The 26,233-nt window shown below is 46.7% G+C and overlaps 1 protein-coding gene across 1 annotated transcript in view; it reads right to left on the bottom strand.

Annotated features, from left to right (window-relative positions):
- Positions 1 to 1,335: 1,335 nt before the first annotated feature.
- Positions 1,336 to 26,233, bottom strand: part of LOC146196236 (uncharacterized) — a 35,691-nt gene continuing 10,793 nt past the window's right edge. The window contains exons 4-7 of the mRNA XM_084596953.1: positions 21,977 to 22,092; positions 9,134 to 9,184; positions 3,934 to 4,039; positions 1,336 to 1,525 (exon numbers count right to left, since the gene is read on the bottom strand). Coding sequence (XP_084453079.1) covers positions 1,354 to 1,525; positions 3,934 to 4,039; positions 9,134 to 9,184; positions 21,977 to 22,092 — 445 coding nt within the window. The 3' untranslated portion in view covers positions 1,336 to 1,353. The remainder of the gene's footprint in view (positions 1,526 to 3,933; positions 4,040 to 9,133; positions 9,185 to 21,976; positions 22,093 to 26,233) is intronic.

The following is a 26,233-nucleotide window of genomic DNA, read 5'->3' as shown; positions in this document are numbered from 1 at the left end:
ACACCAAGACGTTCACTATGAGCCTGGTGATCTTGTATGGGTGCGCCGTCGAGGACTCTCCGAGAAGCTACTTGGCCGTTACCTTGGCCCATACTAGGCCATTTGGCGTCTTAGTAACGTAAACTACAAAGCTGTTCACCGGGATTAACGATTCTCCAAACGGCTGCGCTCAAGTGCTGAAACTGTTGACGCAATGCAGATGAAACCGTAATGTGAAAGGCAGTGATCGTTTGTGCATATCCAGCTTTGTGTTCCCTGTTTCTCCTGTGTGCATTCTGTGTGAGCATCGAGTCGCCGCTTTCGACAAAAAAAGTGTGTGTGTGTGTGTGTGGGGGGGGGGGGGGGGGGGGGGGGGGGAGGGGTAATGCCGCGAGCCTCTCTGCGACTGAGAAAAATGAGGACGAAGCTGAGTGCAGGTTTTGGTGCAACACTGACCCCTCCAGTGTCTGCTGCCTTGTATTGTACTCGTTAAAATATTTTTATTACCTGCCTAGCACAAAATGACCATAGTTTATGTAAGGCTTCTGTTCGAGACTGTTGTAGAAAAAAACAGAAGTTCATAAAAGTGTCTCCTTTAATAAAAAGCACTTATGCGGAAATTGCGCATTTGCAGATCTCATGGGCGCTCAGAGGTGACAGTGCGCTTAAAATTTTTGAACAACTCTAATTGTATGTATACATCCCTTTATCTTCACAACGGAGACAATTGCTAGCTATCGCGGATCCATCTTCTGTGGCTCTGCAACAAAAGCTAGGCAGCAAAGGAAGCTAAGTGGATTTGTTTTTGTGTACGCTGTGATTAATATGTCATGCACTGTTCGTCTTACAGGCGCGGAATAAAGTGGAAGGAGATACGACTTGGGTTTTATTGTGCTGAGATAGTCACCAATTACTAAGGGGCCGGGACAAATGCTTGTTTCCTACCCACCCCTTTCCAGGCTCTGCTGACGAGCCACAGAAAGCTTGACGGTAGTATACTGCACACGGCGGTGTGAACGATTGACCTGGATGGTTATCTCTCAAATCATCACCACGATGTGGCAAGACATTCCCGAGATTATTGCCGCTAGCGAACTGAAACAACTGAACCCAAAACTTATGGGCATGATACGTCATAAACCTGGTCGTTGACGCTCGCAGTTGTACGAATTCCAACAAGAGCGGCAACGTTTCACGTAAAGGTGAAGGCGTGGGCTCCTTCAGCCCATTTTGTGTCCCGAAGTGTTGTAATATGTAAAATGGGAGGTTCATAAACAGATCTTAAACGCACTGTTTTAGAATGGGCTCTAAGAAGATTAGAGAAAATAAAAATCTGGTGTAATTATAGCATCTGGTTTATTTACAATAAAATATTCATCGCTGCGATGGCTTTCGGAGTGGAGATGGCTGTGTTGGCACTCCAGGAAAATAGGTGAGGAAGTAGTACCGACATACTTTCTTTCTGCAGCAGTGAGGAAACGGCTTCGATGGTTCCTTATCCTCCCAAGCGCAGTGTTCTCCCAGATCTTGCTCGATGTTTTGACACCTGGAGTTTAAGATGTCAGAAAATTAAATATTTATTCATAAATCCTATTTTGTTTCCATACTTTTATTATCTTTTTACCAAGAAAGGGTCGTGTTTTGTGCAATGAATCTGTGCGAGACTGTTGAAGAAAACATTAGCTGTTCATAAATGTGTGTGTGTGTGTGTGTGTGTGTGTGTGTGTGTGTGTGTGTGTGTGTGTGTGTGTGTGTGTGTGTGTGTGTGTGTGTGTGTGTGTGTGTGTGTGTGTGTGTGTGTGTGTGTGTGTGTGTGTGTGTGTGTGTGTGTGTGTGTGTGTGTGTGTGTGTGTGTGTGTGTGTGTGTGTGTGTGTGTGTGTGTGTGTGTGTGTGTGTGTGTGTGTGTGTGTGTGTGTGTGTGTGTGTGTGTGTGTGTGTGTGTGTGTGTGTGTGTGTGTGTGTGTGTGTGTGTGTGTGTGTGTGTGTGTGTGTGTGTGTGTGTGTGTGTGTGTGTGTGTGTGTGTGTGTGTGTGTGTGTGTGTGTGTGTGTGTGTGTGTGTGTGTGTGTGTGTGTGTGTGTGTGTGTGTGTGTGTGTGTGTGTGTGTGTGTGTGTGTGTGTGTGTGTGTGTGTGTGTGTGTGTGTGTGTGTGTGTGTGTGTGTGTGTGTGTGTGTGTGTGTGTGTGTGTGTGTGTGTGTGTGTGTGTGTGTGTGTGTGTGTGTGTGTGTGTGTGTGTGTGTGTGTGTGTGTGTGTGTGTGTGTGTGTGTGTGTGTGTGTGTGTGTGTGTGTGTGTGTGTGTGTGTGTGTGTGTGTGTGTGTGTGTGTGTGTGTGTGTGTGTGTGCGCAACTAGCTCTGGTGCAGGGATCGCGCATTTCCAGACCGAAATGGGCGCTCAGAGATACCGTGTATTTATAACGCCTGTACAATTAATTGAAATGAACTCGTCTCCCTTTCCTTTATCCTCATGATGGAGACAATAGTTATCCTTGGCGGTACATCTTCTGTGTTTCTGCAGCAAAGGCTAGGTTGATTTATTATTATTATTCCGAAGGTGGGGCTGGTGACAAAGTATTAGAGGTAACATGCCACGAAGCTAGAAAAGTTAGAACCAATGTTATTTTAGTGTTGTCTTTTTACTGTTGTGGAAATAGAACAATAAAGCGTACATGTAAAACAAATATGGCGATATATTGAAAAAACTTTCGTAACTTTAGTTATCAAAGATCTATTTCGATACTTTAATGGAGAAACAAGTAATAACACGAGAGTAAACAAAATATCATATCAAATTTTGACCATTACCACCTTTGCCTCTTATTAGTAAGAAAGCCTCAGGGAGCGTTCGAATTTCAACCAGTTAACTTTTGGTTCTTAGCAAAAAATTCTCAGGTATTCTAAGGCCGCGATCAATGGCAGCTGTATTTCTTTTGTTTATTGCGCTTCCTCGCCTTGCCCACGCTACGCAGACAGGGCGGCTGGACCCTGCTCCTCATAAGGCTTCAAAGCCACGATTTCAGCGTTTTGCTGTCTTTTTTTTTTTTTCGCCCCTTTCCTCCGGCGCTGCCCGCGCCTCGCCTCTACTTGGAATGCGGGCTTCTGTTAGTTTTTTTTTTTCACCTCCCAGGCGTTTTGAAGACACGACAACAGCTGCGCTTCCCTTGGTCCCAGTTCCCAGAAACACTCTGCAGTAAGGCTTCTTTGGCGGGTCCCAACGGCGCCGCTAACGAAGGAACGCTGTTAATGGTGCTGTTCGACACAAGGCGTCACGAAGAAGCTCAGCTGCACTCTATACAGTCCGAAAACTGGAAGCGCGCCCCAGAACACTTTGCAGTAGAACTTTCTCGATGGGCTCCCGCTGCGCGGCTAACGCAGGGACGATGCTGTTCAGCTTTCCCGCAAACGCAAGCGCGATCCGGCGTTCCAAAAACCTCAGCCCTGCCCAGAAAACGACCTTTCCAAAGTGCTATGAACATATGGAATGCCCCCCCCCCCCCCCCCCCCCCCCCCCCCCCCACCCCCCTCACGAGCGCAATGTGTTAGGGCGCCCTATAAGCATTCTTATCGGGAATTTCTTGCGCAACGTGTTTCTTAATGTACAGGTAGATTAAACATGAAAGAGAAGTAGCGAGCCCATGAGGATGCGGGCCGATCCGGCGCTAGTGGCTTCTGTAACCAACGTGTAATGCCCCGTCATGTTTTTAAACCATCTGATTTAGAAACTGTATGGAAGCTACACATGTCGAAATGCTTGCGTGGTGCGTATGTCGATTTGGAATAATTTTAGACCTTTTAAATAGTTTTACTGCTCTAAAAAGCTGTAGGGACGCCCTTTTTCGGTGGCGGTTAGGCACATCGGCCGGACACAACAGCCGCAGGGACGCCATATTCGGGCATTGTCAGGGACTGGCATGCTTGGTTTCCTGTTTACAGTACTTTTTTTCAGTGACTTACATCCGTACTTTAACTTGTTTGTTTGAGGCATCGCACTTCCACTCTTCACATGGGTGAGAATGCCAAAGAGTCTCCTGAAATTCGCTGTCCCCATATAGGCACGTTCCTGCGGGAAGGCAAAAATGATTTCGTTATCCCTCTCATCCTTACAGTAGTGGACAACATTTTGCAGTAAGCGCGTTTATCGGGCTTTTTCTGTTTCTTATGAATGATAGCAGCGTTCAAGAAGAACTGCCCAGATTTGGTTCCGTTCCGCGACGAGAAGCCCACCGTCGCCCGCCATGGGTCTGAAGCTCCTTGAAATGTTCGGCATCTATCCGAGGGGCGAAGTAAGAGAAACTAGAGAAGGGAGATGCCGTCGTAGAGAGCAAAATGAAATGAAAAAAAAAAAAGAAAAAGCTATACTAAGGAGCTCAATTAAACAATAGGCTTGAGCCGGCGGAGGGCGGCGAGTTTCTAAAACGCTCTCAATTTCGGATGTCGGTCTGTCTGTGTTTTTTTTTTTCAGGAAATCGCACTTACCTGTGGATAGCAGAAGCAAAAGGCATCACTGTCTGTCTCTGCCCCAGTAACAAAAAAACCTGCCCAGAGCAGCACATCAAAAAGCTGGCAAGACATTAATAAATATGAATAGAGGAGCCGCTCTAAAAGTACACACATACACTTATACAGCATATAGCCATATTCTCTAAATCGCTGCAGAATGGAGCGGCCGAGTTATGTTCTTAATCGCTTGAATCACAAGAAACCTTCGGGGATATCACACAAACACAAAGAAAAAATTCTCATTGGCATAATGAAAGGAAAGGCAAATTTACCAATGTTATTTCACAACGTCACGGAACGACAATCCCCCGCAATATCCGTTTGAATGATTTTTTTTTGGGGTCGGATGTAATCCAAATTGTGGCATATCGATTCAACAAGTCTATTACATGATATTCCAGAACTTGCTTTCCATAATTTGTTCTGATCTATTTAACAACGTTCTGCATTTGGGGTTGCGAATATCACATTATGCAAAGACAGGTGTGTAAATTGTGTAGATATGATTCTGGGCTAGGTCCCGGGCGCAAGACCATGGCATACAGCGGAAAGCGACTGCCCATCGCTGCGCAGCACATAGCTAGCGAGCGACATGCGCCAGCACTTCGTCCTCTTCGCTCGCCTTCTTCGTAGAAGCGTATAGAGGCTTTACAAAAGTTAGCGCCATCTAGTGAAAGAAACACAAACTGTGCGCGGTGGCCATGCTTTGTTCAGTCCGCCCGCGCCTCCCGAGTACGCTGTGAACGTGCGCCTTCGTAGAACGCGTGCATGCACCGAAAGGTGCATTGGAATGCTCACAAGCGATTGTTTCATCTTTTAACATCACAGCAGTCGCTGTTAGCTCCAAGCTCTATTCGGAATGATGCCAGCATGTTGTTGCGTGCCCTTCTGCAGCCAGCGCACCGTCGTAGACGCGCACGGAATCAAGGTATACTCGTGTATGCGAACGTTCGTTTGCAGACCTAATCGGGTTTACAAGGGTCACTTGCATCATGTAAAGCATTACTGCACGTCCCTCTGACTGGGAGCTAGCTCACAGAATGGGCTATCACCTAAAACAGCAAGGTTGTTTTGAGCGCTATGGAGCCTTGTGAACTTGAAGGATAAGCTTATGCTGCGATGGAGGACACGGGAGAAGGAGGAATGCCTGTATAACGAACGCTATTGTGCAAATACGTTTTTTGAAAAATTTTCTACGTAGGTTGCATTTACCATTGCGTATTGGAATTAAGACACGGGCATGATTACCGAAACTACTTTTCACAGTCGTACGAAATGGTAGTGCTTGGTGCAGAGAGCAATACGGTTGTCTAGTGCGCCCGAGGTGCGTGTTTCACGCTGCAAAAGCAAGCGGCTGCCAAACCCGCGGAGTCTAGAAAAGCAGGAAAAGATGACATCCCACTAGTGTGCTGTAACATGCTCACGTGCAGCCCGTTTCGACCGGTCCACGTCCAGAGCACGCAGCTCAGGTTTTATACCTGCCAGCGCCGCCGATAAAATAACGAAGCGTGCGCTTCACTTTTGTGTGTTTTTTCGAGTCACCCGATGGTTCGCTAATTCAGAGCTACCTGAAATTCACTGGAATTTTTAAATAGGTCGATTTCTTGTTTATTCCCTCTGTCAGAAAGTAAACATTTGAAGCCGTAATTTCATGTGAAAGCGCTGACATTGGAAGCTTCGAGGAACTCGGAGGAGGAACTCTGCTGAAACGAAAAGAAATATGAAAAGTCAACTCATATTACTGCGAAATGTTTGCGCTTTTTGCACTGGCTGTGTTCATAAAATCAGACTTATATTATATCATATCGTTATATAAAAATTATGGGGTAACTTAAGCTCCGCCGTTAAAGGTATAACGCGATAGCGTTTCTCTCTCATACACACACACGCACGACGTTTTCTTTCTTCACGGGTTATATTTTAGCTCTTTTATTTATTTATTTATTTTATTTACCAAATACTGCAGGCCCTAACTGGGCCCTAGCAGGAGGGGCGAAAGGAATACAATGCAGTGAAATATGAGTTCATTATAAGTAACATACTACACACAGTGTAGTGTGTTATATGTTGTTATGTATGTTATATTTCTATGTTATGTATGCTATGTTATATTTCTATCATTTTATTTATTTTTATTTGATTTGACGTTTTACATTTTTATACACCAATACGCATGCGTCAGCAACAATCGGCTTTCCATTCTGAGCAATTTGACACTTTTGAACACATTCTTCAATTATTTCAACTATTCAATTACACATTCTAAATTTTATTCCTTAGCATCACCAAGCACTGGTTTTTCATTCTGACACCTTTAAACCCTTACTTCCCAATTTTTTCCCTTTTTTGTGTCTTTATTTCATCAGTTGATCAATTAATTACAAAGATTTTATTAACTCGTCATCGTCTATCACACACCAATCAGTAATCAATCACTGGAAGCACAAATTACCATGGCACTTTTTTTTTTACGCAGCTCCCGATTATTTCCGAGACTAATGCAAACTACTGCGTCGACGGCATGGGAAGGAAAGGGCTAAGCGCCAGTCCAACTTGCGTCAAATTACGTACGATCCTTTTATCATTATATAAATGCATCCTCGCTCATTTCACCAACCAAGTATCTTCCAGTGGGATGAGCGACGGTGATTGCGCAAACCAAGCAAACAAACTCGCGATGATCTCTCTTAAGTAAACAGCAAAGGCGCACAGACAAAAAAAAAGTCCACATTACAGAACTCTGGATACTGTACCTGGATAGGGATGACGCTGCGGATTGCCGAGGGGCACATGCACGACTCGTAGAGCAATTCGTAACTGCGCTCAACAGCACGGCCGGTGGGCCCCGCCACGTTTCGGCTGTCAAAATACGCTTCTGGGCGTCGCTAACAGTAACCGCCAGGGACCAAAGAGAGGTCCAAGCACAGCACACTAGGTTAAAACGTGAAAAACGCGAACAAAACGGCGAGCGCTGACGGACGGACACGAAGCGAACGGATGGAGCGAACAAAATATGGCGGCCAGCGCGGGATCAGCGTGCCGCTCACGGTTGCCAGACGTACTTTTGTAAACCCTCTATTGCCGTTCCCCAAAAACCTACAACGGAAGTGCCGGGTGCGTCACTAAAAAAAAGTAAAACACAACCTTACGTTTTATTCGAGCATGAAGCGCAGTACGGAAACTGAAATGCAATATTAATAAAATAGTTTTATGGAATAAAATCGCTTACTGTAAAGAGCGCAATACATCGGAGGCGTCCGTCGCGCCCTCTTAGCGACGCTGAATAAGTTAACTTGAAAAATCGCCGCGGCGTAAACTCGTAAAAAAAGACTTTAAAGCATGTTAAAAGGCGATTGTTGCTGAGAGCTGTCTCCAAACGCAACCTAAAGGTAACATACAATCACTGAAGACAGGAATTGTTTAGGGTGAAGGTAATTGAATAGTGCAATCGTTGTCAAACCGTCACATCCTGGCTGCATTCGAGGCTGGATGCAACCTAAAGGGAAACATACCCCCGGAATTATGGTCGTAATTTTATTGAATGTTGTGAATAAAAAAAAAAATTCTACCTACAGGACTTCCTTTTTGTTGTGTTTTATATTTTAGTGACGCCCCCGCACTTCCGTTGCAGCAGTTTTCAGGGAATGACAATACGCCTCGTAGCATGGCACACCGGTGCGAAAAACATCGTCCCGGTATTGGTTAGGAAGTTCCAAGACACGGCAAACGGAAAGGCGTTAGGCGCGAGACAAGCACCCTATAAGAGGGGGCAGAACTTCACACAGATTCCGAGACAAGGCGAGCAATCTTATAGGTGACAGCGGTGACCTTACGGAGCACACTGTATGGCCCAGTATAACGACAGGGAAGTTTTTCATAGAGTGCGATGCTGCGAGGTGGTGTCCAGAGCAAGACGAATGCCCCAGGAGAGAACGAAACGCTGCGGTGGGTGACGATGGTAGTAAGCGTCCTGGTGCTAGGCTTGAGAGGCGAGCAGTCTGGTGCGGGCTAGTTGGCGGGCGTGGCCGACACGAGCAATAGCGTCGCGGGCGTAGGCAGAAGGTGGACCAGCAGACGTAGGGAAGCAGCGTGTCGAGAGCCATTTGGGGATCATGGCCGCACAAAACGATAGAATATAGATAACTGGCAGAGTCCAGGCGGGAGCAATTGTATGCGAAGGTAACGTATGGGAGAGCCAATCCCAGTCACGGTGCTCTGGTGAAACGTAAATATCGAGGATGTCTGTGAGGATGCGGTTGAGGCGCTTGATGAAGCCATTCGTTTGGGGATAATAGGCCGTGGCAAGGTTATGTTTGATGGAGGAGGAACATAGGATGTCTTCGACAGCTTCAGAAAGGAAGGCGCGGCCGCACTAGGACAGCCATTCAATCACCTTTAACCCTGTCGCCATGTTGTGCCGTCTTCGCTCTCGACGCCCCGTATCAATATATTTGCCGTGCCAGTGTCAATAAATAATTTATTTGCTGGTAAACATCAAATGTAGTAAAAAGCGGTTGCGTTGGCAACAGCCTAATAGAGCCGGTGTGGTTAAAAAAAAATCCAGTGGACTCGTTTTTGTCGCAAATGTAGCCTATCATAGTTCCCTTGGTTCCTGTTAAAATATACTCTGTGCGTATTATGCCGAAATACTTACTTCCATTTACGGGAACTTTGTAGAAGTTGGCATCTGGCAATCCATCTTCAACTTGGAAAGAAAAAAAAAGAACATGAATCAAGAAGGCAACACTGTTTATGTTTCAGGGTGCCGAGAAAGAACTGCATCGATGAATGGTGTTTCAATCAGTACCGATTAATGCAAAGAAGAATCAGTGCAAGATTGAAAAGTCCAGTTGCTATAATTATTTCTTGGCCAAGATGAAATCCGCGGCAGATATCATTTTACCCCCCCCCCCTCCCCCCCTTCATCGCTTTTGCGCGCTACGAACTCAATACGTACAATAGGAAATGCAGGTTGTTTTGGACTGAAGTGAAGAAAATAAACCTATTCGCCAAATGTCATTCATACGTATGCTTAAAGAAGTATTGCGCAAATGTTTCCAGCTATGCGTGAGCAACGGAACTCAAACATCTAAGTACCTTAATGAGAAAAAGTGATTTGAATGTTCTTGAAGCAATATACAATATATTCAAAGCAAACCGCAAACAAATACTACGTGAAGGAGTGGTTTTCAAGCACGGCTAATCTTACGGAGCTTCTACGATATTTTGATATTGTCAAGAGGGCACTAGGTGACTTGCGATGATTTATTGCAGGAAGAATGCTCAATGCATGCCCTTTGGTGTGTTGTATCACTCTTACAACTTCAGACAGAATAATGAGCGTTCGGTTAAGTTGATTACCTCTCTACATATTTGCAACATTCATACCAGAATGCCATGTAGAGGGGGTGACAAATGTTCCTAGGACGCGTCGCATAACCCGGGAGCTATCAGATGCGCGCCTCGCCGCGCGCCGGCGGCGAGGGTACGTCCTAGGGGGGGTCAGACCCTTTCGTTCTCGGGAGGGATTTTTTTTTTTCTTGCAGATCTCGGGTGCGCAGCCGCATGAAACGAGTCAGATACGCGTCTCGTAGAGTATCGTGGAGCGATTTTATCCCCCTGAGAAAAGCGCGCTGCTCACTCAAAAGGCGCAATGCGCGAGAATGTGACCGCCAATTCAGTGCATTCGCAATCTTTTGCTTTCATTCTTTTTATTCCGGTGATTCGGCGGAGTGGTTGGTATGTGAGCGACGCAGGGACTCGGATTCGCGAGTTTGCTTCTTCGCAGTGCGCTGCGCTGTTTGCTTTCATCTCTGTAATGAAACCTTGCAAGCGTGCCGACTATGTGCGGTGCTGCAAATACGTTGGTCACCTGCAGTACCTGCACCTGAGTTATTGGTACACACGCGCTCCCACACGCATGTATAGTTTTGCAGTGGCGGAAATGAAATAGCTGTCAAGACTGAGAGCATTTTTTAAGAAATCGTAAACGTTGGCGTTAGGAATTAAGCTATGAAATTATAAAAGATGTTACTTAGCTTAGGAGCCGGACAGCTTTCCGTCAGTATAGTTGTTTCGCATAACGAGTGTGATTTAAGGTACAAAGACGACAGATTTTGCCTAGTGCTCAAACGCGCTGCGCAGAGAGCAAGCAAATCTTTAACGCTCCCTCTGCAACCGCTCTGGCTATCGCCGCTCACTGCTATAGGGAAAAGAAAGGAAGCCATCGTGGATACTGCTCTGCGCTTTTTCGGAGGACAGCGAGATCTCCCCGAGGTCCAAATGCAGCTCTTGTATCACGTATGCTTTGGTCAGCCTTGCCGCCCCTTCTTTCATCATTTCCGTGCCCTGGACTTGAGGGAGATGTTGCATCCCCCTTCTCACTTCTTTCCAATGGAAAGAAGAATAAACCACAGGCAGGACACGTAGAAGTGCCATAGACAGTATGTCACACGTGTCATGTGATTGTGCTCCTAGCGTCTGCAAAAATATCCTTCCATCGTGCACTACAAAGCAGTGAAATAAAGTGTGGCGCGAGCATTCGCTCTTAGCAGTTTGCTCTTCGCGGCGCGCTGTGGAGCAGCACGTGGCTGGGCAGACTACCGTACGCCACTGAGAAACGGGATGCTGGCGGCATTATATGGCTAGACTGCGAGTGCTTCTCCGTAGGTTTCGGCTTCTTGGCATACGATATTGTCACGTAGTGGTGACGAGGGCGACGACACAAATGAAGGGTCGATGATTGCACTAAAGAAACTTTATTTGGGCTGACGTGCGCCCGCAAAAGAACTAAGCAACTCGGCGGCGGCGATAGAAACAAACGTGCTCGTCGATCGTCGAACAAAGAATGCCCGTCACACTCGGCAACGCTCAATTTAAAGGCTGTACAGAACAATCTAGATAACGTCGCAAACAGCTACCAGCACGGGCTGGAACATTGTGGAAAGACACCCGAGTGGCCGGAACCTTCGAGACAGATCTCGGTGCGTCTTGCGCTACAACAAAACTGATAAAGGTGTGACTCGCGACATCGAGCAGTAACAAACAAAGATTACGGAACTGATACGCGGTCCAGAATCAGAGTGATAAGCCTGTATGCCGGCGGCTGTTAAAAAAACAACAAATACTCTTTTGAAGGTTTCGCGGCATTACTCCCCCCTTAAAAAAACATCGCCTCGATGTTCCAAAACAGAGAAACTTAAACATAAACACTGCAAAGTTTAAACACCAGATTCTTTAACGCGCGTAATATGGCTTCAGTCGCACAACATGTACAATTTCTGGGCGTGCGCGTCGCCGTTGTGATGTTGACGTTCCGTCGGGAATGACTTCATAGTCCAGTGGTCCGACGCGGCGAAGGATTTTGTATGGCCCAAAGTATCGACGCAACAACTTTTCACTTAATCCGCGACGGCGAATTGGTGTCCAAACCCACACTTGGTCTCCTGGATTGTACTCTGCGTGGCGTCGTCGTAAATTGTATCGTCGGCTGTCGATGCGCTGTTGGTCTTTAATACGCAGCCGTGCGAGTCGTCGGGCTTCCTCTGCACGCTGCAGGTAGGCGGCGACGTCAAGGTTGTCTTCGCTGGTTACGTGCGGCAGCATTGCGTCGAGCGTCGTCGTGGGCTCCCTCTGGCAAGGCGGCCGGAAGGATCTTTCAGATTAGCCAGCCAGCAGAGTGCGTGATGGTCGCTTACCACCTTGAATGGTCAGCCGTATAGGTATGGACGAAACTTAGAAGTGGCCCAGATGATTGCAAGGCACTCCTTCTCTGTCGTCGAGTAATTGACTTCGGCTTTTGTGAGGGACCTGCTAGCGTAGGCGATTACTTTCTCCTGTCCGGCACTCTTCTGGACGAGAACGGCTCCTAGGCCCACACTGCTCGCGTCGGTGTGTATTTCGGTCTCGGCGTTTTCATCAAAGTGGCCAAGTACAGGAGGGCATTGCAGGCGGCGCTTAAGTTCGTCGAAGGCTTCTCCTTGCGGCGCTTCCCATTTAAAAGGTACGTCAGCTTTTGTAAGCTGCGTCAACGGTTCGGCGATCCGCGAAAAGTTTCTGACAAATCGTCGATAATAAGCGCACAGCCCAAGGAATCGGCGCACAGCTTTCTTGTCGGCAGGCGGTGGGAATTGTGCGATTGCAGCTGTTTTCTCCGAGTCTGGGCATATACCGTCCTTGCTAACGATGTGACCTAGGAACCGGAGTTCTTCGTAGGCGAAGTGACATTTCTCTGCTTTTAGCGTTAGCCCCGATGACTTGATGGCTTCCAGCACTGTCTGTAGTCGTTTTAGGTGGTCTTCAAAGTTTGATGAGAAGACAACAACGTCGTCCAAATATACCAAACAAATTTGCCACTTCAAGCCTGCCAGGACTGTGTCCATTACTCGTTGAAATGTGGCTGGTGCGGAGCAGAGGCCAAATGGCATCGCCTTGAACTCAAAAAGTCCGTCCGGTGTGATGAATGCGGTCTTCTCGCTATCTCTTTCGTCGACCTCAATTTGCCAATATCCGCTTTTTAGGTCCATCGATGAGAAGTACCGTGCATTGCAGAGCCGGTCGAGAGTGTCGTCGATGCGGGGAAGCGGGTAGACATCCTTCTTCGTTATGCTATTCAAGCGGCGGTAATCAACGCAGAAGCGAAGTGTGCCATCTTTCTTCTTCACCAAAACGACTGGTGCCGCCCAGGGGCTGTTCGATGGCTGGATTACGTCATCACGCAGCATTTCCTCAACTTGATCGCGAATGGCCTGGCGTTCTCGCGGCGATACACGATAAGGGCTTTGGCGCAGAGGTCGGGTGTGTTCGTCCGTTATTATGCGGTGCTTGGCCAGTGGTGTTTGTCGTACCTTCGATGACGATGAGAAGCACTCCCCGTAGCTTCGAAGCAGACTGAGAATCTGGTCTTTTCTGTTGTGGGTCAATGCCGGGTTGATGTCAAATGTGGGCTGACGGAATAGGTCCGGTGCGTCTTCCAGCGTTTGGTCGTGGAGGGCGAATACATCTTTGAGGTCCGCTAATTCGTCGAGAAAAGCGATCGTCGTGCCCTTGTTGAGATGCCGGTATTCTTCGGTGAAGTTTGTAACCAGAACCTGAGCTTGACCTCTCCGGAATTTCGTGATGCCTCTTGCGATGCCGACACCTCGTTCTAAGAGCAATTGGATATTTCCTTCGACGATGCCTTCAGCGGTTTCGATGTTTGCGCTACCTACGCAGACTGCGATGCTTGATCGGGGCGGGACGGTCAATTCTTCATCGAGGACGTTTAGAGCGATGTGTTGCATCGACGTCGTCGTAGCAGGAATTGCCCTAGTAGACACCGGAGCTGACTATTCAGTCATTAGTGGACCGTTAGCCTCTCAGCTAAGAAAAGTTACCACCGCTTGGGATGGCCCGCTGATTCGCACAGCAGGTGGCAACCTGATTACTCCATCGGGACGATGCACTGCAAGAATAACCGTAAATGGGCGTACTTACCCCACCAGCTTTGTGGTCTTGCAGCAGTGCTCCCGCGACGTGATTTTAGGCATGGACTTCCTAAATGAACATAGGGCTATCATCGACCTGCCGGTGCTGTAGGCTGGGCCATTGTGAGCGTCGATGTCTTCCGAGATCGAGTGGGGTCAGGCAGCAGACCGTGTTCGGGTTGTAGGCCTTGAAGTCGGCGGCTGGCTCGTTGACCTGTAGGATGGTTTTCCAGGGCGACAGGAACACGGCTTGGGTCTTCGCTTGAAGGATCAAAGGCAGCACCTCCACCAGATGTCACGTAGTGGTGACGAGGGCGACGACACAAATGAAGGGTCGATGATTGCACTAAAGAAACTTTATTTGGGCTGACGTGCGCCCGCAAAAGAACTAAGCAACTCGGCGGCGGCGATAGAAACAAACGTGCTCGTCGATCGTCGAACAAAGAATGCCCGTCACACTCGGCAACGCTCAATTTAAAGGCTGCACAGAACAATCTAGATAACGTCGCAAACAGCTACCAGCACGGGCTGGAACATTGTGGAAAGACACCCGAGTGGCCGGAACCTTCGAGACAGATCTCGGTGCGTCTTGCGCTACAACAAAACTGATAAAGGTGTGACTCGCGACATCGAGCAGTAACAAACAAAGATTACGGAACTGATACGCGGTCCAGAATCAGAGTGATAAGCCTGTATGCCGGCGGCTGTTAAAAAAACAACAAATACTCTTTTGAAGGTTTCGCGGCAATATCATGCATTTACATAAGCTTCTTCGCAGCTCGCGATGCCACCACCATACCCCTTCATGTGCCCTACATCTTAAATCGTTTCATTTACTGGAAAACTACTACAGATGAAGTGGGGCAGAGCAACGATTGATTGTTTGTGTTTCTAAAGGGTTTTGCTTGCTGTGTGATTTCCAGTTCGCTCTCTCAAGCATTGCAATAATAAATGCGCTCAGTGGCTACACACAGGCCAAGCACGTGAAGGCCTGCGTATGTTGTGGAGTTAGCACGTGCTGCTGGCCCTTCTTGAAAGTATTTCATGCATTGGTATGCATTATGAACTATCGAGGTTGCATTTTCAGTTGTTGCGCTTGCCTTTCTGCTCTCATGTGAATGAAAGGGGTATATTACCTTATTGTCAGAAAATAAGCAGCTAACGTATACGCCTTTCACGATGCGCTGTTATGTCGCCAAATGCTTGCGATTAAGTCAGATGGCCTCCTCCTCGACCCCAGATTCTAGGCTCCGCGCTTCTCTTTGAAGGAACCGATGTTTGCTTCACCGCCGTAGCGGTATAAAATCGAAATCAGTTATTACATGGATTTTCTGATATCTCTTTGCGGTTGGTTTTGCCTCCAGCCTGCCGTAATCTCAGAATTCAAACATGCTGCGTCGCTTGGGAAAGGAGCGACTCATTTTATGTCTACGCAATGATACGATTCCTAATATATTCGCATGCACCAAGCTAAGAAAATACTGCGGTAAATTGAAACGGCAAAAATAACAGATTGACGCGGGTTTCGAGAAGCAGACATTTCCACTTCCAACCAAATTACAGACTTTGGTAAGCGGTGCCGAGAGGGGCAACTGGAAAGAGAAATTCCCCAGAGAACACGACAACAAACGCAAGACCTTACTTAGACCCGCATTTACTCTATCTCGGGGTAGCTAGAAAGAGTTTCAAGGGACGATGGAAAAAACTTAAACTTAGAATTGCAGATATTATCTGTAAAGCAGACCGTACTAATTAGTGAAAGCAACATGGGAGATTTTCTTCGACTCCTTGAATAGGACCCTGGGGAGAGGTCAAAACGCAACAGATACTCATAGCAATTACAGCCCCAAAAAAACCAAAGGGGAAAGCCAAAGTTTCGTAAAAGGCTACTGCACTCCCTCCCAAGAACAAGCGAGGAGGAAATCATATTTGCACTATAACTAAAATATTACGGGGAGTTTACCCTATACATCCACGTGAAGAAAATTACAACTAAACCCGTAACCTAAAGTTAGACTAGCCAATCACCCTTAAACCCTCATGGGAATAAAATTATACAACGGTACCCCAAACCTATAGTCATACGAAGCCATCACAGTTGAAGAAATCAGAGCGACATATTAGGATCGGCACGCAACACGACAACTGGTGTAGATAATGTAATTAATGAGTCATCAGAAACGTGAGCGACGTAGTCGCAGTCGCTCTCACAAAATTCATAAATATACACTTGAATATGGACGTCATACCAGAACAATGAAAACAAGCCAAAGGTATCATGATTCCCAAGCTCGGGAAGAAATTGGCTATAAAAAACTTAATTCCTATATCTCTAACGTCTTGCTTAGGAAAAATGTGTAGTAAACACCCGATAACCACAGTAGCTGAGAATGAGTGGGCAGATGCAGGATATCATGTGCGGTTTCCGAGCAAAGTTTTTGACTGAAGGCATCCTCCTTCAGCTACATGAAGTACTCAATAATAGCCCAAATGCTGGCGGACATGTTGTCGTATAGCCAAATATATCAAAGGTGTTTTTGACGGCGTGAGTCAGCAAGGAAACTAGGAAGGACCAGCAAACACCAACTGCGGAGAGCGAACGTAAAATTAGGTACAAAGCTTGGTAAGTCAAAGCAAAACAGAGCTAAAGCTGAGAGAGCTGGAAACTATAAGCTTCCACCCCTCAAACAAGGGAGCGGTAATCTCACCAATTCTCTTTAATTGAGCTCTGCACAAGCAACGCAAAAGAAAGCATTAGCAGTTGTGACCAACCGCAGAAGAAAAATATTTTCCAGCGTGTCGATATCTCATGCTCCATCACGGAAGCGGAAGTCGCTTTCGACTCATGATCTAAGAGAGGAAGAAATCAAAAAATCCGGCGGCAGTCTTTACAGATTATCAAACAGCATGCAGGAATTTCTAAAGACGAAGCATTGGCACGAACGCACATCGCATACTGGCCAAACGCAAAGAATACCTATTAGAATTCACTTGAAACGATAACTTGGCTACCGCAACACGAGGGGATTACAGATAGTTTACATGCGGATAGAGCAGTGCGAGGATATACAAACTACCGGGCCCCCAACACATCCGCTATAGAGGACCTAAGGCCCATCGATTCCGACTACTCTACAATATTAAAATTCTTTAGGGGGAATAGAATGATCTATTCACCACCAACGCTATAAACTAAAGAGTAAAGAGGCCATCAATCTGCGTAGGCCAAACTGGTACTTTCATCAATTTACATAAATTAAACAAGATACATCCTTCACCACTTAGAGACGTATGCCCATGCTGCGGGTCAACACCAACCTTATACCATATAACACTGAAGTGTACCTTACTTGGTATGGTTGGTTTGGTTTGTGGGGTTTAACGTCCCAAAGCGACTCAGGCTATAAGAGACGCCGTAGTGGGGGACTACGAAAATTTCGACCTCCTGATGTTTTTTAACGTGCACTGACATCGCACAGCACACGGGTGTACCTTACTTAACATCTAGCCTCGTATAACAAATCTACACAGAGATCAGTGGGAGGCACTGCTGGACAGCTCAGTCCTAAAGGGCCAAAGTCTTCATGGCTGAAGAGCGAATAGGGGAAGCCAGTGGAACCCTGTAATAGGGCGCCCTATTTATATGGCTAACATGAGGCCAGTCCAGTAGCCAATAATTAAATGAAGTTTATTCACTCACTCACTCACGCTCCCAACGGCTAAGTGCTGTTACGTCTATGCCAGCGTTGTCTGTGTCGCCCCATTAGATTTGCCCAGGAAATCTTGATACAATGTTGAGGTAGCTTAATAAAAAAGGGGTCACGCGTTCATGACAGTATTTGCTCTTATAAGGCAAGCAGCGGCCAGTCAGCGAAGAGTTATTAAATGGATATGTTCAATGTATGTGTCACCGCTTTAGCTTACAGTTTTTTTCGTGAGGTACACGTGTCCCCTGACCTGAGCACTTCCGTTTCCAAAATATTATCTGGCAGGTCAATCCTTCAACTCTAAGAGCCTGTAATGGTCATATGTACCCTTTTCACGCCGTAACAGTGCCATCTTATGTTTTTTAGTGCGTAGCACTATTAGCCGCAATCACGGATTTCACCGATGTCTGTCTCTCCCCTTGCATAAGTCACTCCACTGCCTTCACGGATAGCAGGGGTTCACGCGAGGTGCTCCCTGGATCTCGGCTCCGAGCCGCTTGCCGCGTCGTGAAGCAGCTTGCGATCTCCTCCGCACTTTAAATGGCGCTCGACTTCAAGCGCGTTTCCCTCTCTCTTTCTCTCCCCTTATGATCTCACCCCAGACCTTTCGGCCGCAGAGCAGTGCATTGTAAAGGGGTACATTGGGCCTATTTGTGTTCATTTATGAAGGTGATGTAAGGAAAGCTGAGGACGCGGCTGCGCTGCGTGTTTGCTTCGCGTCGCAGTGGATAAAGCCGGGCCCTCTGACACTGCGGCGCAGGTTCGCCGTGCTCGACGTGCTGAAGTACAACGGTTACGAAGGCAGCGGGATCGTGAGTCTACTGATTCTGATATTGCAGCTAATCGGTGCAAGAATCTAGAAGCACAAAAAATGAGCAAACGTGCCGAGCGTGCTCGGGAAACTGCTCAAGACACTGAGCGTTGTCGTGAAGCGGATACCGAAGCGAAGAGGAACAAACGTGCGGTAGAAACTCCAGGACAACGGACTGCGCGACTGCATGCGATGGAAAGGTATGGCAGGGATAAGCACTGCTTCGCACCTACTCCGCATTTGATTAACAGTGAAATCGGTCGCATGTTTTACTTTTTTGCTGAGCAGCTCAACAGTGACGACGCAAAAATATAATCACTTTACACTCAGGACGTTATGCGCATATATTAAAACGCGCATGACTGATAGCATCAAACGAGTAGCCTTCTTCCCGAGCGGAACGCAACATGCTTGAATGTCGAGGCGCGCACTGCCCGATTTTTTTTTTTTATTAAATAAAGTTGTTTACATCCATCCAACCTCAAACGCATTTCAGAAAAGTAAGGAAATCGATATCCCGCAAATCCCTCCGCGGCAGTGACGAAATATCGGTCAGTTCGACGCGAAGCACGGAACATAACATTGAGGCCCGAGTTGAAGACCAACTCGCATAATCTAATAAATTTGGTGACTTGAACACGCGATATGGTATGCATTCTTTAGCCGCTTGTTTTCTGATAAAATGGGAAAATACTCTTCATTATCGTGAGAGCAGAAAAGCGAGCGCGAGTCCGCGTAACCCTAATTGTTCGTACTGCATACAAACACATGATGTAATTTGTGAGCAACACCTGCTAACACGCCAGTTATGCGGGACTTCAACTGCCTGGTTATTGCGCGAATATACTGATCACATTCGTTAACACAAGGCTGGAGAGTGCGAAATGGAATTAAAGCAGCCACCAAGAGCCTTAGAAACACAGCCAAAGAATGCATGTTCTACCCCGATTCGTATGTAGCAAATGTCCAGTATAGAAAATAAGCCATATATAAAGGGCACGTGAAAAAGCGCGATGATGGCCCGGCGAGCCATGAGAGGCCTGACGTCAACGCGAATATATGGTATCGTGCGTCAAGAGGCCGAAAAGTGCGGTGAAGCACTAGCACCCGGATTTGACTAAATATTGCCACCTGCAACACGCGTCAGTCTGGCGAATGGTTGTGTGCCCCACCGCGTGCTCCAGCGCAGCGGAATGCAAAGAAGGAACGGCGGAAAGCGAAGGCGAGCGTCGCACTGTATTCTTACAAGACCTCAAGCCGATGAACACAGGAAAACAGAACATGAATGATGGCAATGAGAGATGACTTTTAATGAATGCCGGTGGGCCTTGCGATCACCCCTGTCCACGCCACTGCCCTCTTCTTGTTCCTCGACCGTAATATTATTTTTCCCTGCTTTGACATAGACGAGGGTGAGAACGAAGGGGCCTGAACCCCAATTAGCGCATAACCTCGCCGCCTGATAGCATCTTATAGCAGCGCCCCTAAAGCAGAGTACATCTCCCCCGGCTATTGGGACTGGTTTGGGGAGTTTTGACCACCCTGTACGTCAGCCCCCCCCCCCCCCCCCCCCCTCCTTTTGTTGAGTGCGGCTTCTCGCCGTTAAGCCTACCGAATCCCATTAAGCCTATCGAATCTACGACTACTGGCCCATCGCCACATGCGGAAATTTCAGTGTGTGGTGCCGTTACTGATGAACTACGTAAGTCATTTTAGCCTTCACAGTCTGATAAGCTACCAGCCGAAGTCGAGTCTGACAGCCTGAGGGACCACACGCTTGTAGTTCACTGCGTTACTAGTGACAATGACAATACAAAGATGGTGTGGCTGCAGCGTCGAGTGTCTGCGCTACTGAGATTCCTAATGCCACTGCTAACTGTGCCGTGCAGGCAGCTAGCTGCCTGCCTGGCAGCTCAATCCATGACGGAAATGGAGGTTTGGATGCGCCGTGTCTAAGAGCTGTTTCGAAGCGTTGCATATCAAACGAGCGCTGCCTCCACTGAAGAGGATGCCTTACCTGCAAAGTACAAGTATTATGGCCCGAAGTCAAAGAGTAAGAAATATAATCGCCGTACGAGATCGAGGGTAAAGGTTGCCAGCTCCTGGGAGGTATCGTCTTCCAGCTTAGCGACAGAAATTGCAGATGGTTGCACATAATAGAACGTTGGTCTGCTTGTATGTCCGTCGGTTTTGCATTTCATGCCTTTTCCATGACTCTTCTCAGCCGATAGTGCGTAAATGTTTGCTAGCAAACTTAGTTCTTGTTTTTCTAAATCCCATTGTGTCTTCTAACGTTTCTGATCTGTCCTTGTTTATGGGGTGTAATGCAATAGGTGTGTTTGGCTGTTCGATTCCCGCTTGTTCGTTTTTCCCCAAATTCTTAATTTCAGTGTCCAGGAAACAAATGTAAAAGGATTTAATTTTCATGCTCTTCCTCCCACCCATGTACCGTTCTTTGTATTTCGCTTTACAGGGAAAAGATGCATTCCAAAGGGAGCGGAAAATACCTTTCTCGCCGTGTACGAATACTTTTTTATAAGCTAAATACCGAAACTTTGCCTATTAAGATGGGGTTAGAAAAAAAGGACATTTTCATGGCTACGATAAATTGCCGGTTGTGCGATTCTCCATAAACTATTGAGCATCATTTCATTGCTTGAAATGATGCAATACTGCTCAGAGGTTGAAAAAAGTCTGAATTTTGCACCGCACGATATTTTCCAGCATTTCCATATATAAATGAGTCGTTGGACATGTTCTTGTTAATTGGATTACACAGCCTCTGGAAAATGTGCATGATCGACTGACATTGTGAACCTTTTGTTTCTAAAAAGGGCAATTTCCGAATGATAATTGTTCACTTAAGGAAAATGTATGCACAAGCCGAGTTTGAACCGAAGTTGCACTCACTCTTAGTTTTGTGCTCTGCTTTGCCTCTTGTTTAGAGTTTTGTTAACTAGGCACGTTCTATTTTAAACTGTGTTGATCAGGTGCTGTTTTTCATATTTTTGTACTTTGTTCGTGTACACAGAACAATGTTTTAATGTAATAAATACCATGTTGAAAACAAAAGTTCGTCAGAGTGGCCAGAGTTCCGGAATCTGCATGGGGCTGGAGGAGCATCGTTCGATTCCTCGCACGTGCTCTAAATTTTTTCACTTCTCCAGTTTTCAACAGCGCGACTGAACGAAAGTACGGCGGGAGCTATTACAGGGTCAGAACGAAGCGTTGGCGCACGCTTATCCATAGAGGAGATCACGCAGCTTCAGCCAAATGCCCGACTTGACACGGTGCATACTTGCACCCCTGCTCGCCAAAACGCATGTACACCAACGAACACCTAAAGAAGTCCCGATAAAGTACTGGCGTCAGCACTCTCTACGTGATGGCTTGAGAGTCCGAGTGCACGCAAGTTATCATCTAGATTGCATTCACAAAAAAGACACTAGATAACCAAGTCTCGCTGTGTTAACCGATATATCTATTACAACTGACCTCAATGCGCTGACACTCACCTGTCATATCTGGACAAATAAGTTCTGGGCAGCACTGGGGAATAGGATCCCGACCTATTATCGGGCCAGTCATTGGTTTGCATCTAGCCCACTGGACATCATCTTCATCCAGACAGCTGTTACGAAAGAGAAGCATGTGATGTTAACCATTAGCCACTGTTATAAATTGGCACTTGGAGTACACTAAGCCTGCAGTACGAGCTTAGTGTTCGTTGCTGCTCCGTTTGAGTCAATCATGTGACCGCAGTAAAGTGGCCACGAAAAGCGAGGTCGTCGTTGAAAACAAACGCTAGTTGCTACAAAGGATTGATCTGGTTTTCATAGAGCAGACACTGCTCTCCAGAGAAGCAGTAGCACTTGTACGCAACATCCAACCTTAATGGCTGCCAGAGCGCGACCTTTAATATCGGTGCACCCTTTTGGTAAGACTCACACGTATCCTTCCCATGTCGTCTTACAAAACAATTTCGTAAGACGACTTCGCTTAACTTTTATGCACACTGTACAAAGCATTTTTGTTTAGCTTGGTTTTTTTACAGGGTTTAATTAACGACCGAAAATGACTCAGGCTATGAAAGACGCCGTAGAGGAGGGCTACGGAAATTTGGACTGCCCGGTCTTTTTTAATATGCCCTGTTGTTGCATAGTATATGGTCGCCTCGCTATTTGCCTCTAACGAAAAACAGCCGCCGTGGCCGGGATCCAATCCACGTCATTTGTTCAGCAGTCGAGTGCCCTAACCCCTTATGCACCACAGTGGCGCTGCATATTTCTGTGCCTATGTGAAATAAAGGTAGCTAAAGTCAGGCGTACGTCGCCTTTCTTTCATTTACGCCAACATTGTTATGACTATCTATAACGAGCAACAACCAGGGCAGATACTGCCGAAACGTCTAACCCAACATGCACTGCGCATTTCATCCACTTCAGCCACTTTGGTTAACTGGCGACCTTTCAGTGTTTACGAGAAGGAATCACTTAGCTCTTTCTGTTTCCACAAATAATGCGCGCAGTCTCAAAACGCGACCCTTTTGCGCTTGCGGAGAAGCTGACAAAGGAGTCTGTGTGCTTTCACAAGTGAGTCTTGTCCTGTAGTGTTTCGCGCGCTCTTCTGGCTGCCAACGACGTAACACTACTACGTATCTCCATTTAGCTTGTGCGGAGGCGTTTATTTATAGCGAAAAAACCTACTCGCTCAACTCATTTGCCGCACGTGCACAGGAAGCTAGCTAAGCATCTCCTCTAGCAACGTCCCGACGTTTCACATTTCGCCGCCACGCGGGAAATTACACTGCAAAATTGGAGCTTGGGTTCCCTATTGGCCTCGAAAGCGAGCAGAGTCGCCACCTTGCGGCGCTGTGGCAAACCCTGCCCAGTGTGGATGCGTGCTCGCGTCGCGTGCTACGTGCGCGCGTGCGGCGTGTACGAGAACATGCTTTGTTTGTTTCGTGGTTCCTGCAAGCTTTTGCTTACCTACCAGCTTCTTGCAAAAGAAATGTGAAATGACTATCATCCCGCGCTCAAGTAAAAGCAAAAAAGGCTTGTATATAACGAGTATGTCATGCTAGATAAGGACATCATTATTCGCGGTCTTCGACGCTTGAGGTTCGTTGACACGCGGCGTCTTAAACAAAGCGGTGCTGTCGTTAGGCGCCGTGCCAAAGCGAAAAAAGGTTGTTGTCGTCAAAGAAGCTTAATGCAAATGCTCAGAAAAAAATAATAATTGGTTCAAAGGAAGGGAAAGGCGCAGTATGTCAGACTTGTTTCTGTTTGTTTTATGCCGGGAGCATGCGATGCCGTCATACGCTTTCCTGCTCCACTCCGTCAGCCTTCCGCGGCGGCGCGGTGCATCACTATCAACAAAATGCATCGCCATTATCATCGCTAGTGTAATCATAGTCATTATCACTAACTGCAGCGTCATTGTCATTGACACTATCATCCTCACGGTAGACAGGAGAATCATGACGTGCGTTTAACGATCCCCGGCTTAGCCAGGAGATAATCTAAAGAGAGGAAGATGCCGGTTAACCGTCAAATTGTTTCTAAGGCGAAAGCGTTTCTGGGCTCATGGAACGAAATCTCGTGTGAGAGTGTTGTGCTCGAGAAAGTGGTCCGAAGAGCCACGTCACCGGCAAACGTGGTCTGAGTTTTTGTTTGCTGTCACAGTGGTAGGGCGTTCGAACTGCTGATTTCGAGAACGGGGGGTTCAATCACGGCCGTTACGAAAGCCGCTCCTCGAAAGGCGTTCCTCTTCTGTGGGATTTGACTGCACGATAAACAATCACATGCGGTCAACGACACCGAAGCCCGCCACTACATCATGCGTCATAGCCGATGTCGCTTTGGTGCGTTAAATTCCATATGCATTTTTTTTTTCTATTGAAGGCTTCTGGGCATCTGTAACCGTGATAGTGAGCACATTTCGCTTCAAAGACATGCTCGAACGTTTGAGATGCATATCTTCCCAGCTGTAATTGTTACAGTAATTATTACATAATACACCTGGATCAATGTACTTCACTGGTAGCCCATTAGAATTATTAGAGTCCCTTTTCGTGTGTGCTGTTTTCCAAGGTTTCTGACAAAGGGAATAACTATCGGTGTTTAGTTCGGGAATAAATATATCTCTATAGTTGCATGGTAAGATGAAATCCATTTCTTTCGGGACAGTTTTATATTCGTCACCTATTTAGGAAGTAACCTTAATATTTTGCTTTGCTTAAGACTGATTTACTGCTCAGTAATTAGAATGATAAAAAATTGTCAGGCTTCAAAATTTCTCGCCAGATCATGACAGAGCCTAAGCGCAGTCTTTCACGATGTCTTCTCAGCTAATAATTCGTAGCTTGCACTTTAAAGTTACTAAAGATTAATCGCTCATAGCCCTGAATATTGTCATCTTTATAATTTAATCTTTCTAAATAATTTTTGATATTCTGTGTTGCCATGTATTCCCCTCATGTAATACCCCGTACTGGGGCATTTGAGGTGTACAATAAATAAATAAATAAATAAATAAATAAATAAATAAATAAATAAATAAATAAAGTGTGTAAAAGTTCTCACACCATAAAATTTATTGCCATTGTAAAATAAATAATAACACCACTAATTTACCATTTATCAACGTCACAAACCTTTAAAAAACGTTTATACTTTCCTCTGTTTCAGGTAATTATTTAGAGCAATTGGCGCAGTGAAGCACTATCAGATTCTCTGCCGCAAGAAACATCCGCTTCGTTGTGAGCTCGGCGAACTCAATCCACTCAGCGCACTACACGTGACCACTCAGCTTCCTCGAGCAGCGAAGTTTGCTGCACAGCGTCAGCGTAATCCCAGTTTGGGGAAATACTTGTGCCTGGGTCGTCTAGGATGAGTTGATGCGAGTCTATACGGCAACCCTCCAGGCGGTACGCTGTCAGTGCTACATTTAACCTGCTTAATCCTCTAGTCGAGTACGATATAATGGGTCAGGCTGTCTTGTTTCGTTATAAAGTACAGCAGTTCAGAGCGAGCCTTGTATTTCCGCGGACTTGGCACTAAATATGCCTGCATCACTCATATAAGACACGCGCACACTGTTGAAAAGGTGATAAGAAAAAACTGTCATCAGGCAAGCGGTACACTTCAGGCCAAAGTATAAGGCCCATGAGCGCGGTATAATGCAAAAAGCCTGCAAAGTGATGACAGTAAATCTAAAAGACGGCTCGGTGCGTACCTTGTTTTTCTAAAATCAGCGCTTCTTTTGCTGCATTAGCGAAATCCACGCATTTTTTTCTGCAATATTTGAACACTCTAAACAGTAAATCGCAAATGCATTGCATAAGAAACGTTTTCGTGGCCAACAAACCCGCCTTAAACTCGGAAGCAGACCTACACCGCTTGCGTTTCTGCGTGGGCCGCTGGCTGCCGACCCATACTACCGGAGCGACGGCGGCGCCACCTCTAGGGCGATCTCGCGGCGGTTACCATGACGGCCGGCAGGCTTTGCTGCCAGAAGACTTTCACAGGGAAGGCCTGCAACGTTTCGCGTCTCGATAGCCGAGTTAGAAGCTTGCCGTGGCTTTGTCCTGCGTGCATGCACCGTTTTGTCGGCAATCTACCAGCCTTCCGAAATACGCCAATAAACGCCTTATGTGTGTCACGCCTAAGGAAATCTCACGTGGTCAAGGAAGCTTCGTGATTATCTTGCAATAGTTATGCTTTGACTTCCTGGGAGAAAAGCAGCGTGGCTCATAATTCGGACTATCCCTG

The sequence above is a fragment of the Amblyomma maculatum genome, chromosome 3 (genome assembly GCF_055883805.1).
Source record: "Amblyomma maculatum isolate TAMU_Amacu chromosome 3, ASM5588380v1, whole genome shotgun sequence".
NCBI classification, from domain to species: Eukaryota; Metazoa; Arthropoda; class Arachnida; order Ixodida; family Ixodidae; genus Amblyomma; species Amblyomma maculatum.
This window is presented reverse-complemented; position numbering and strand designations above follow the sequence as displayed.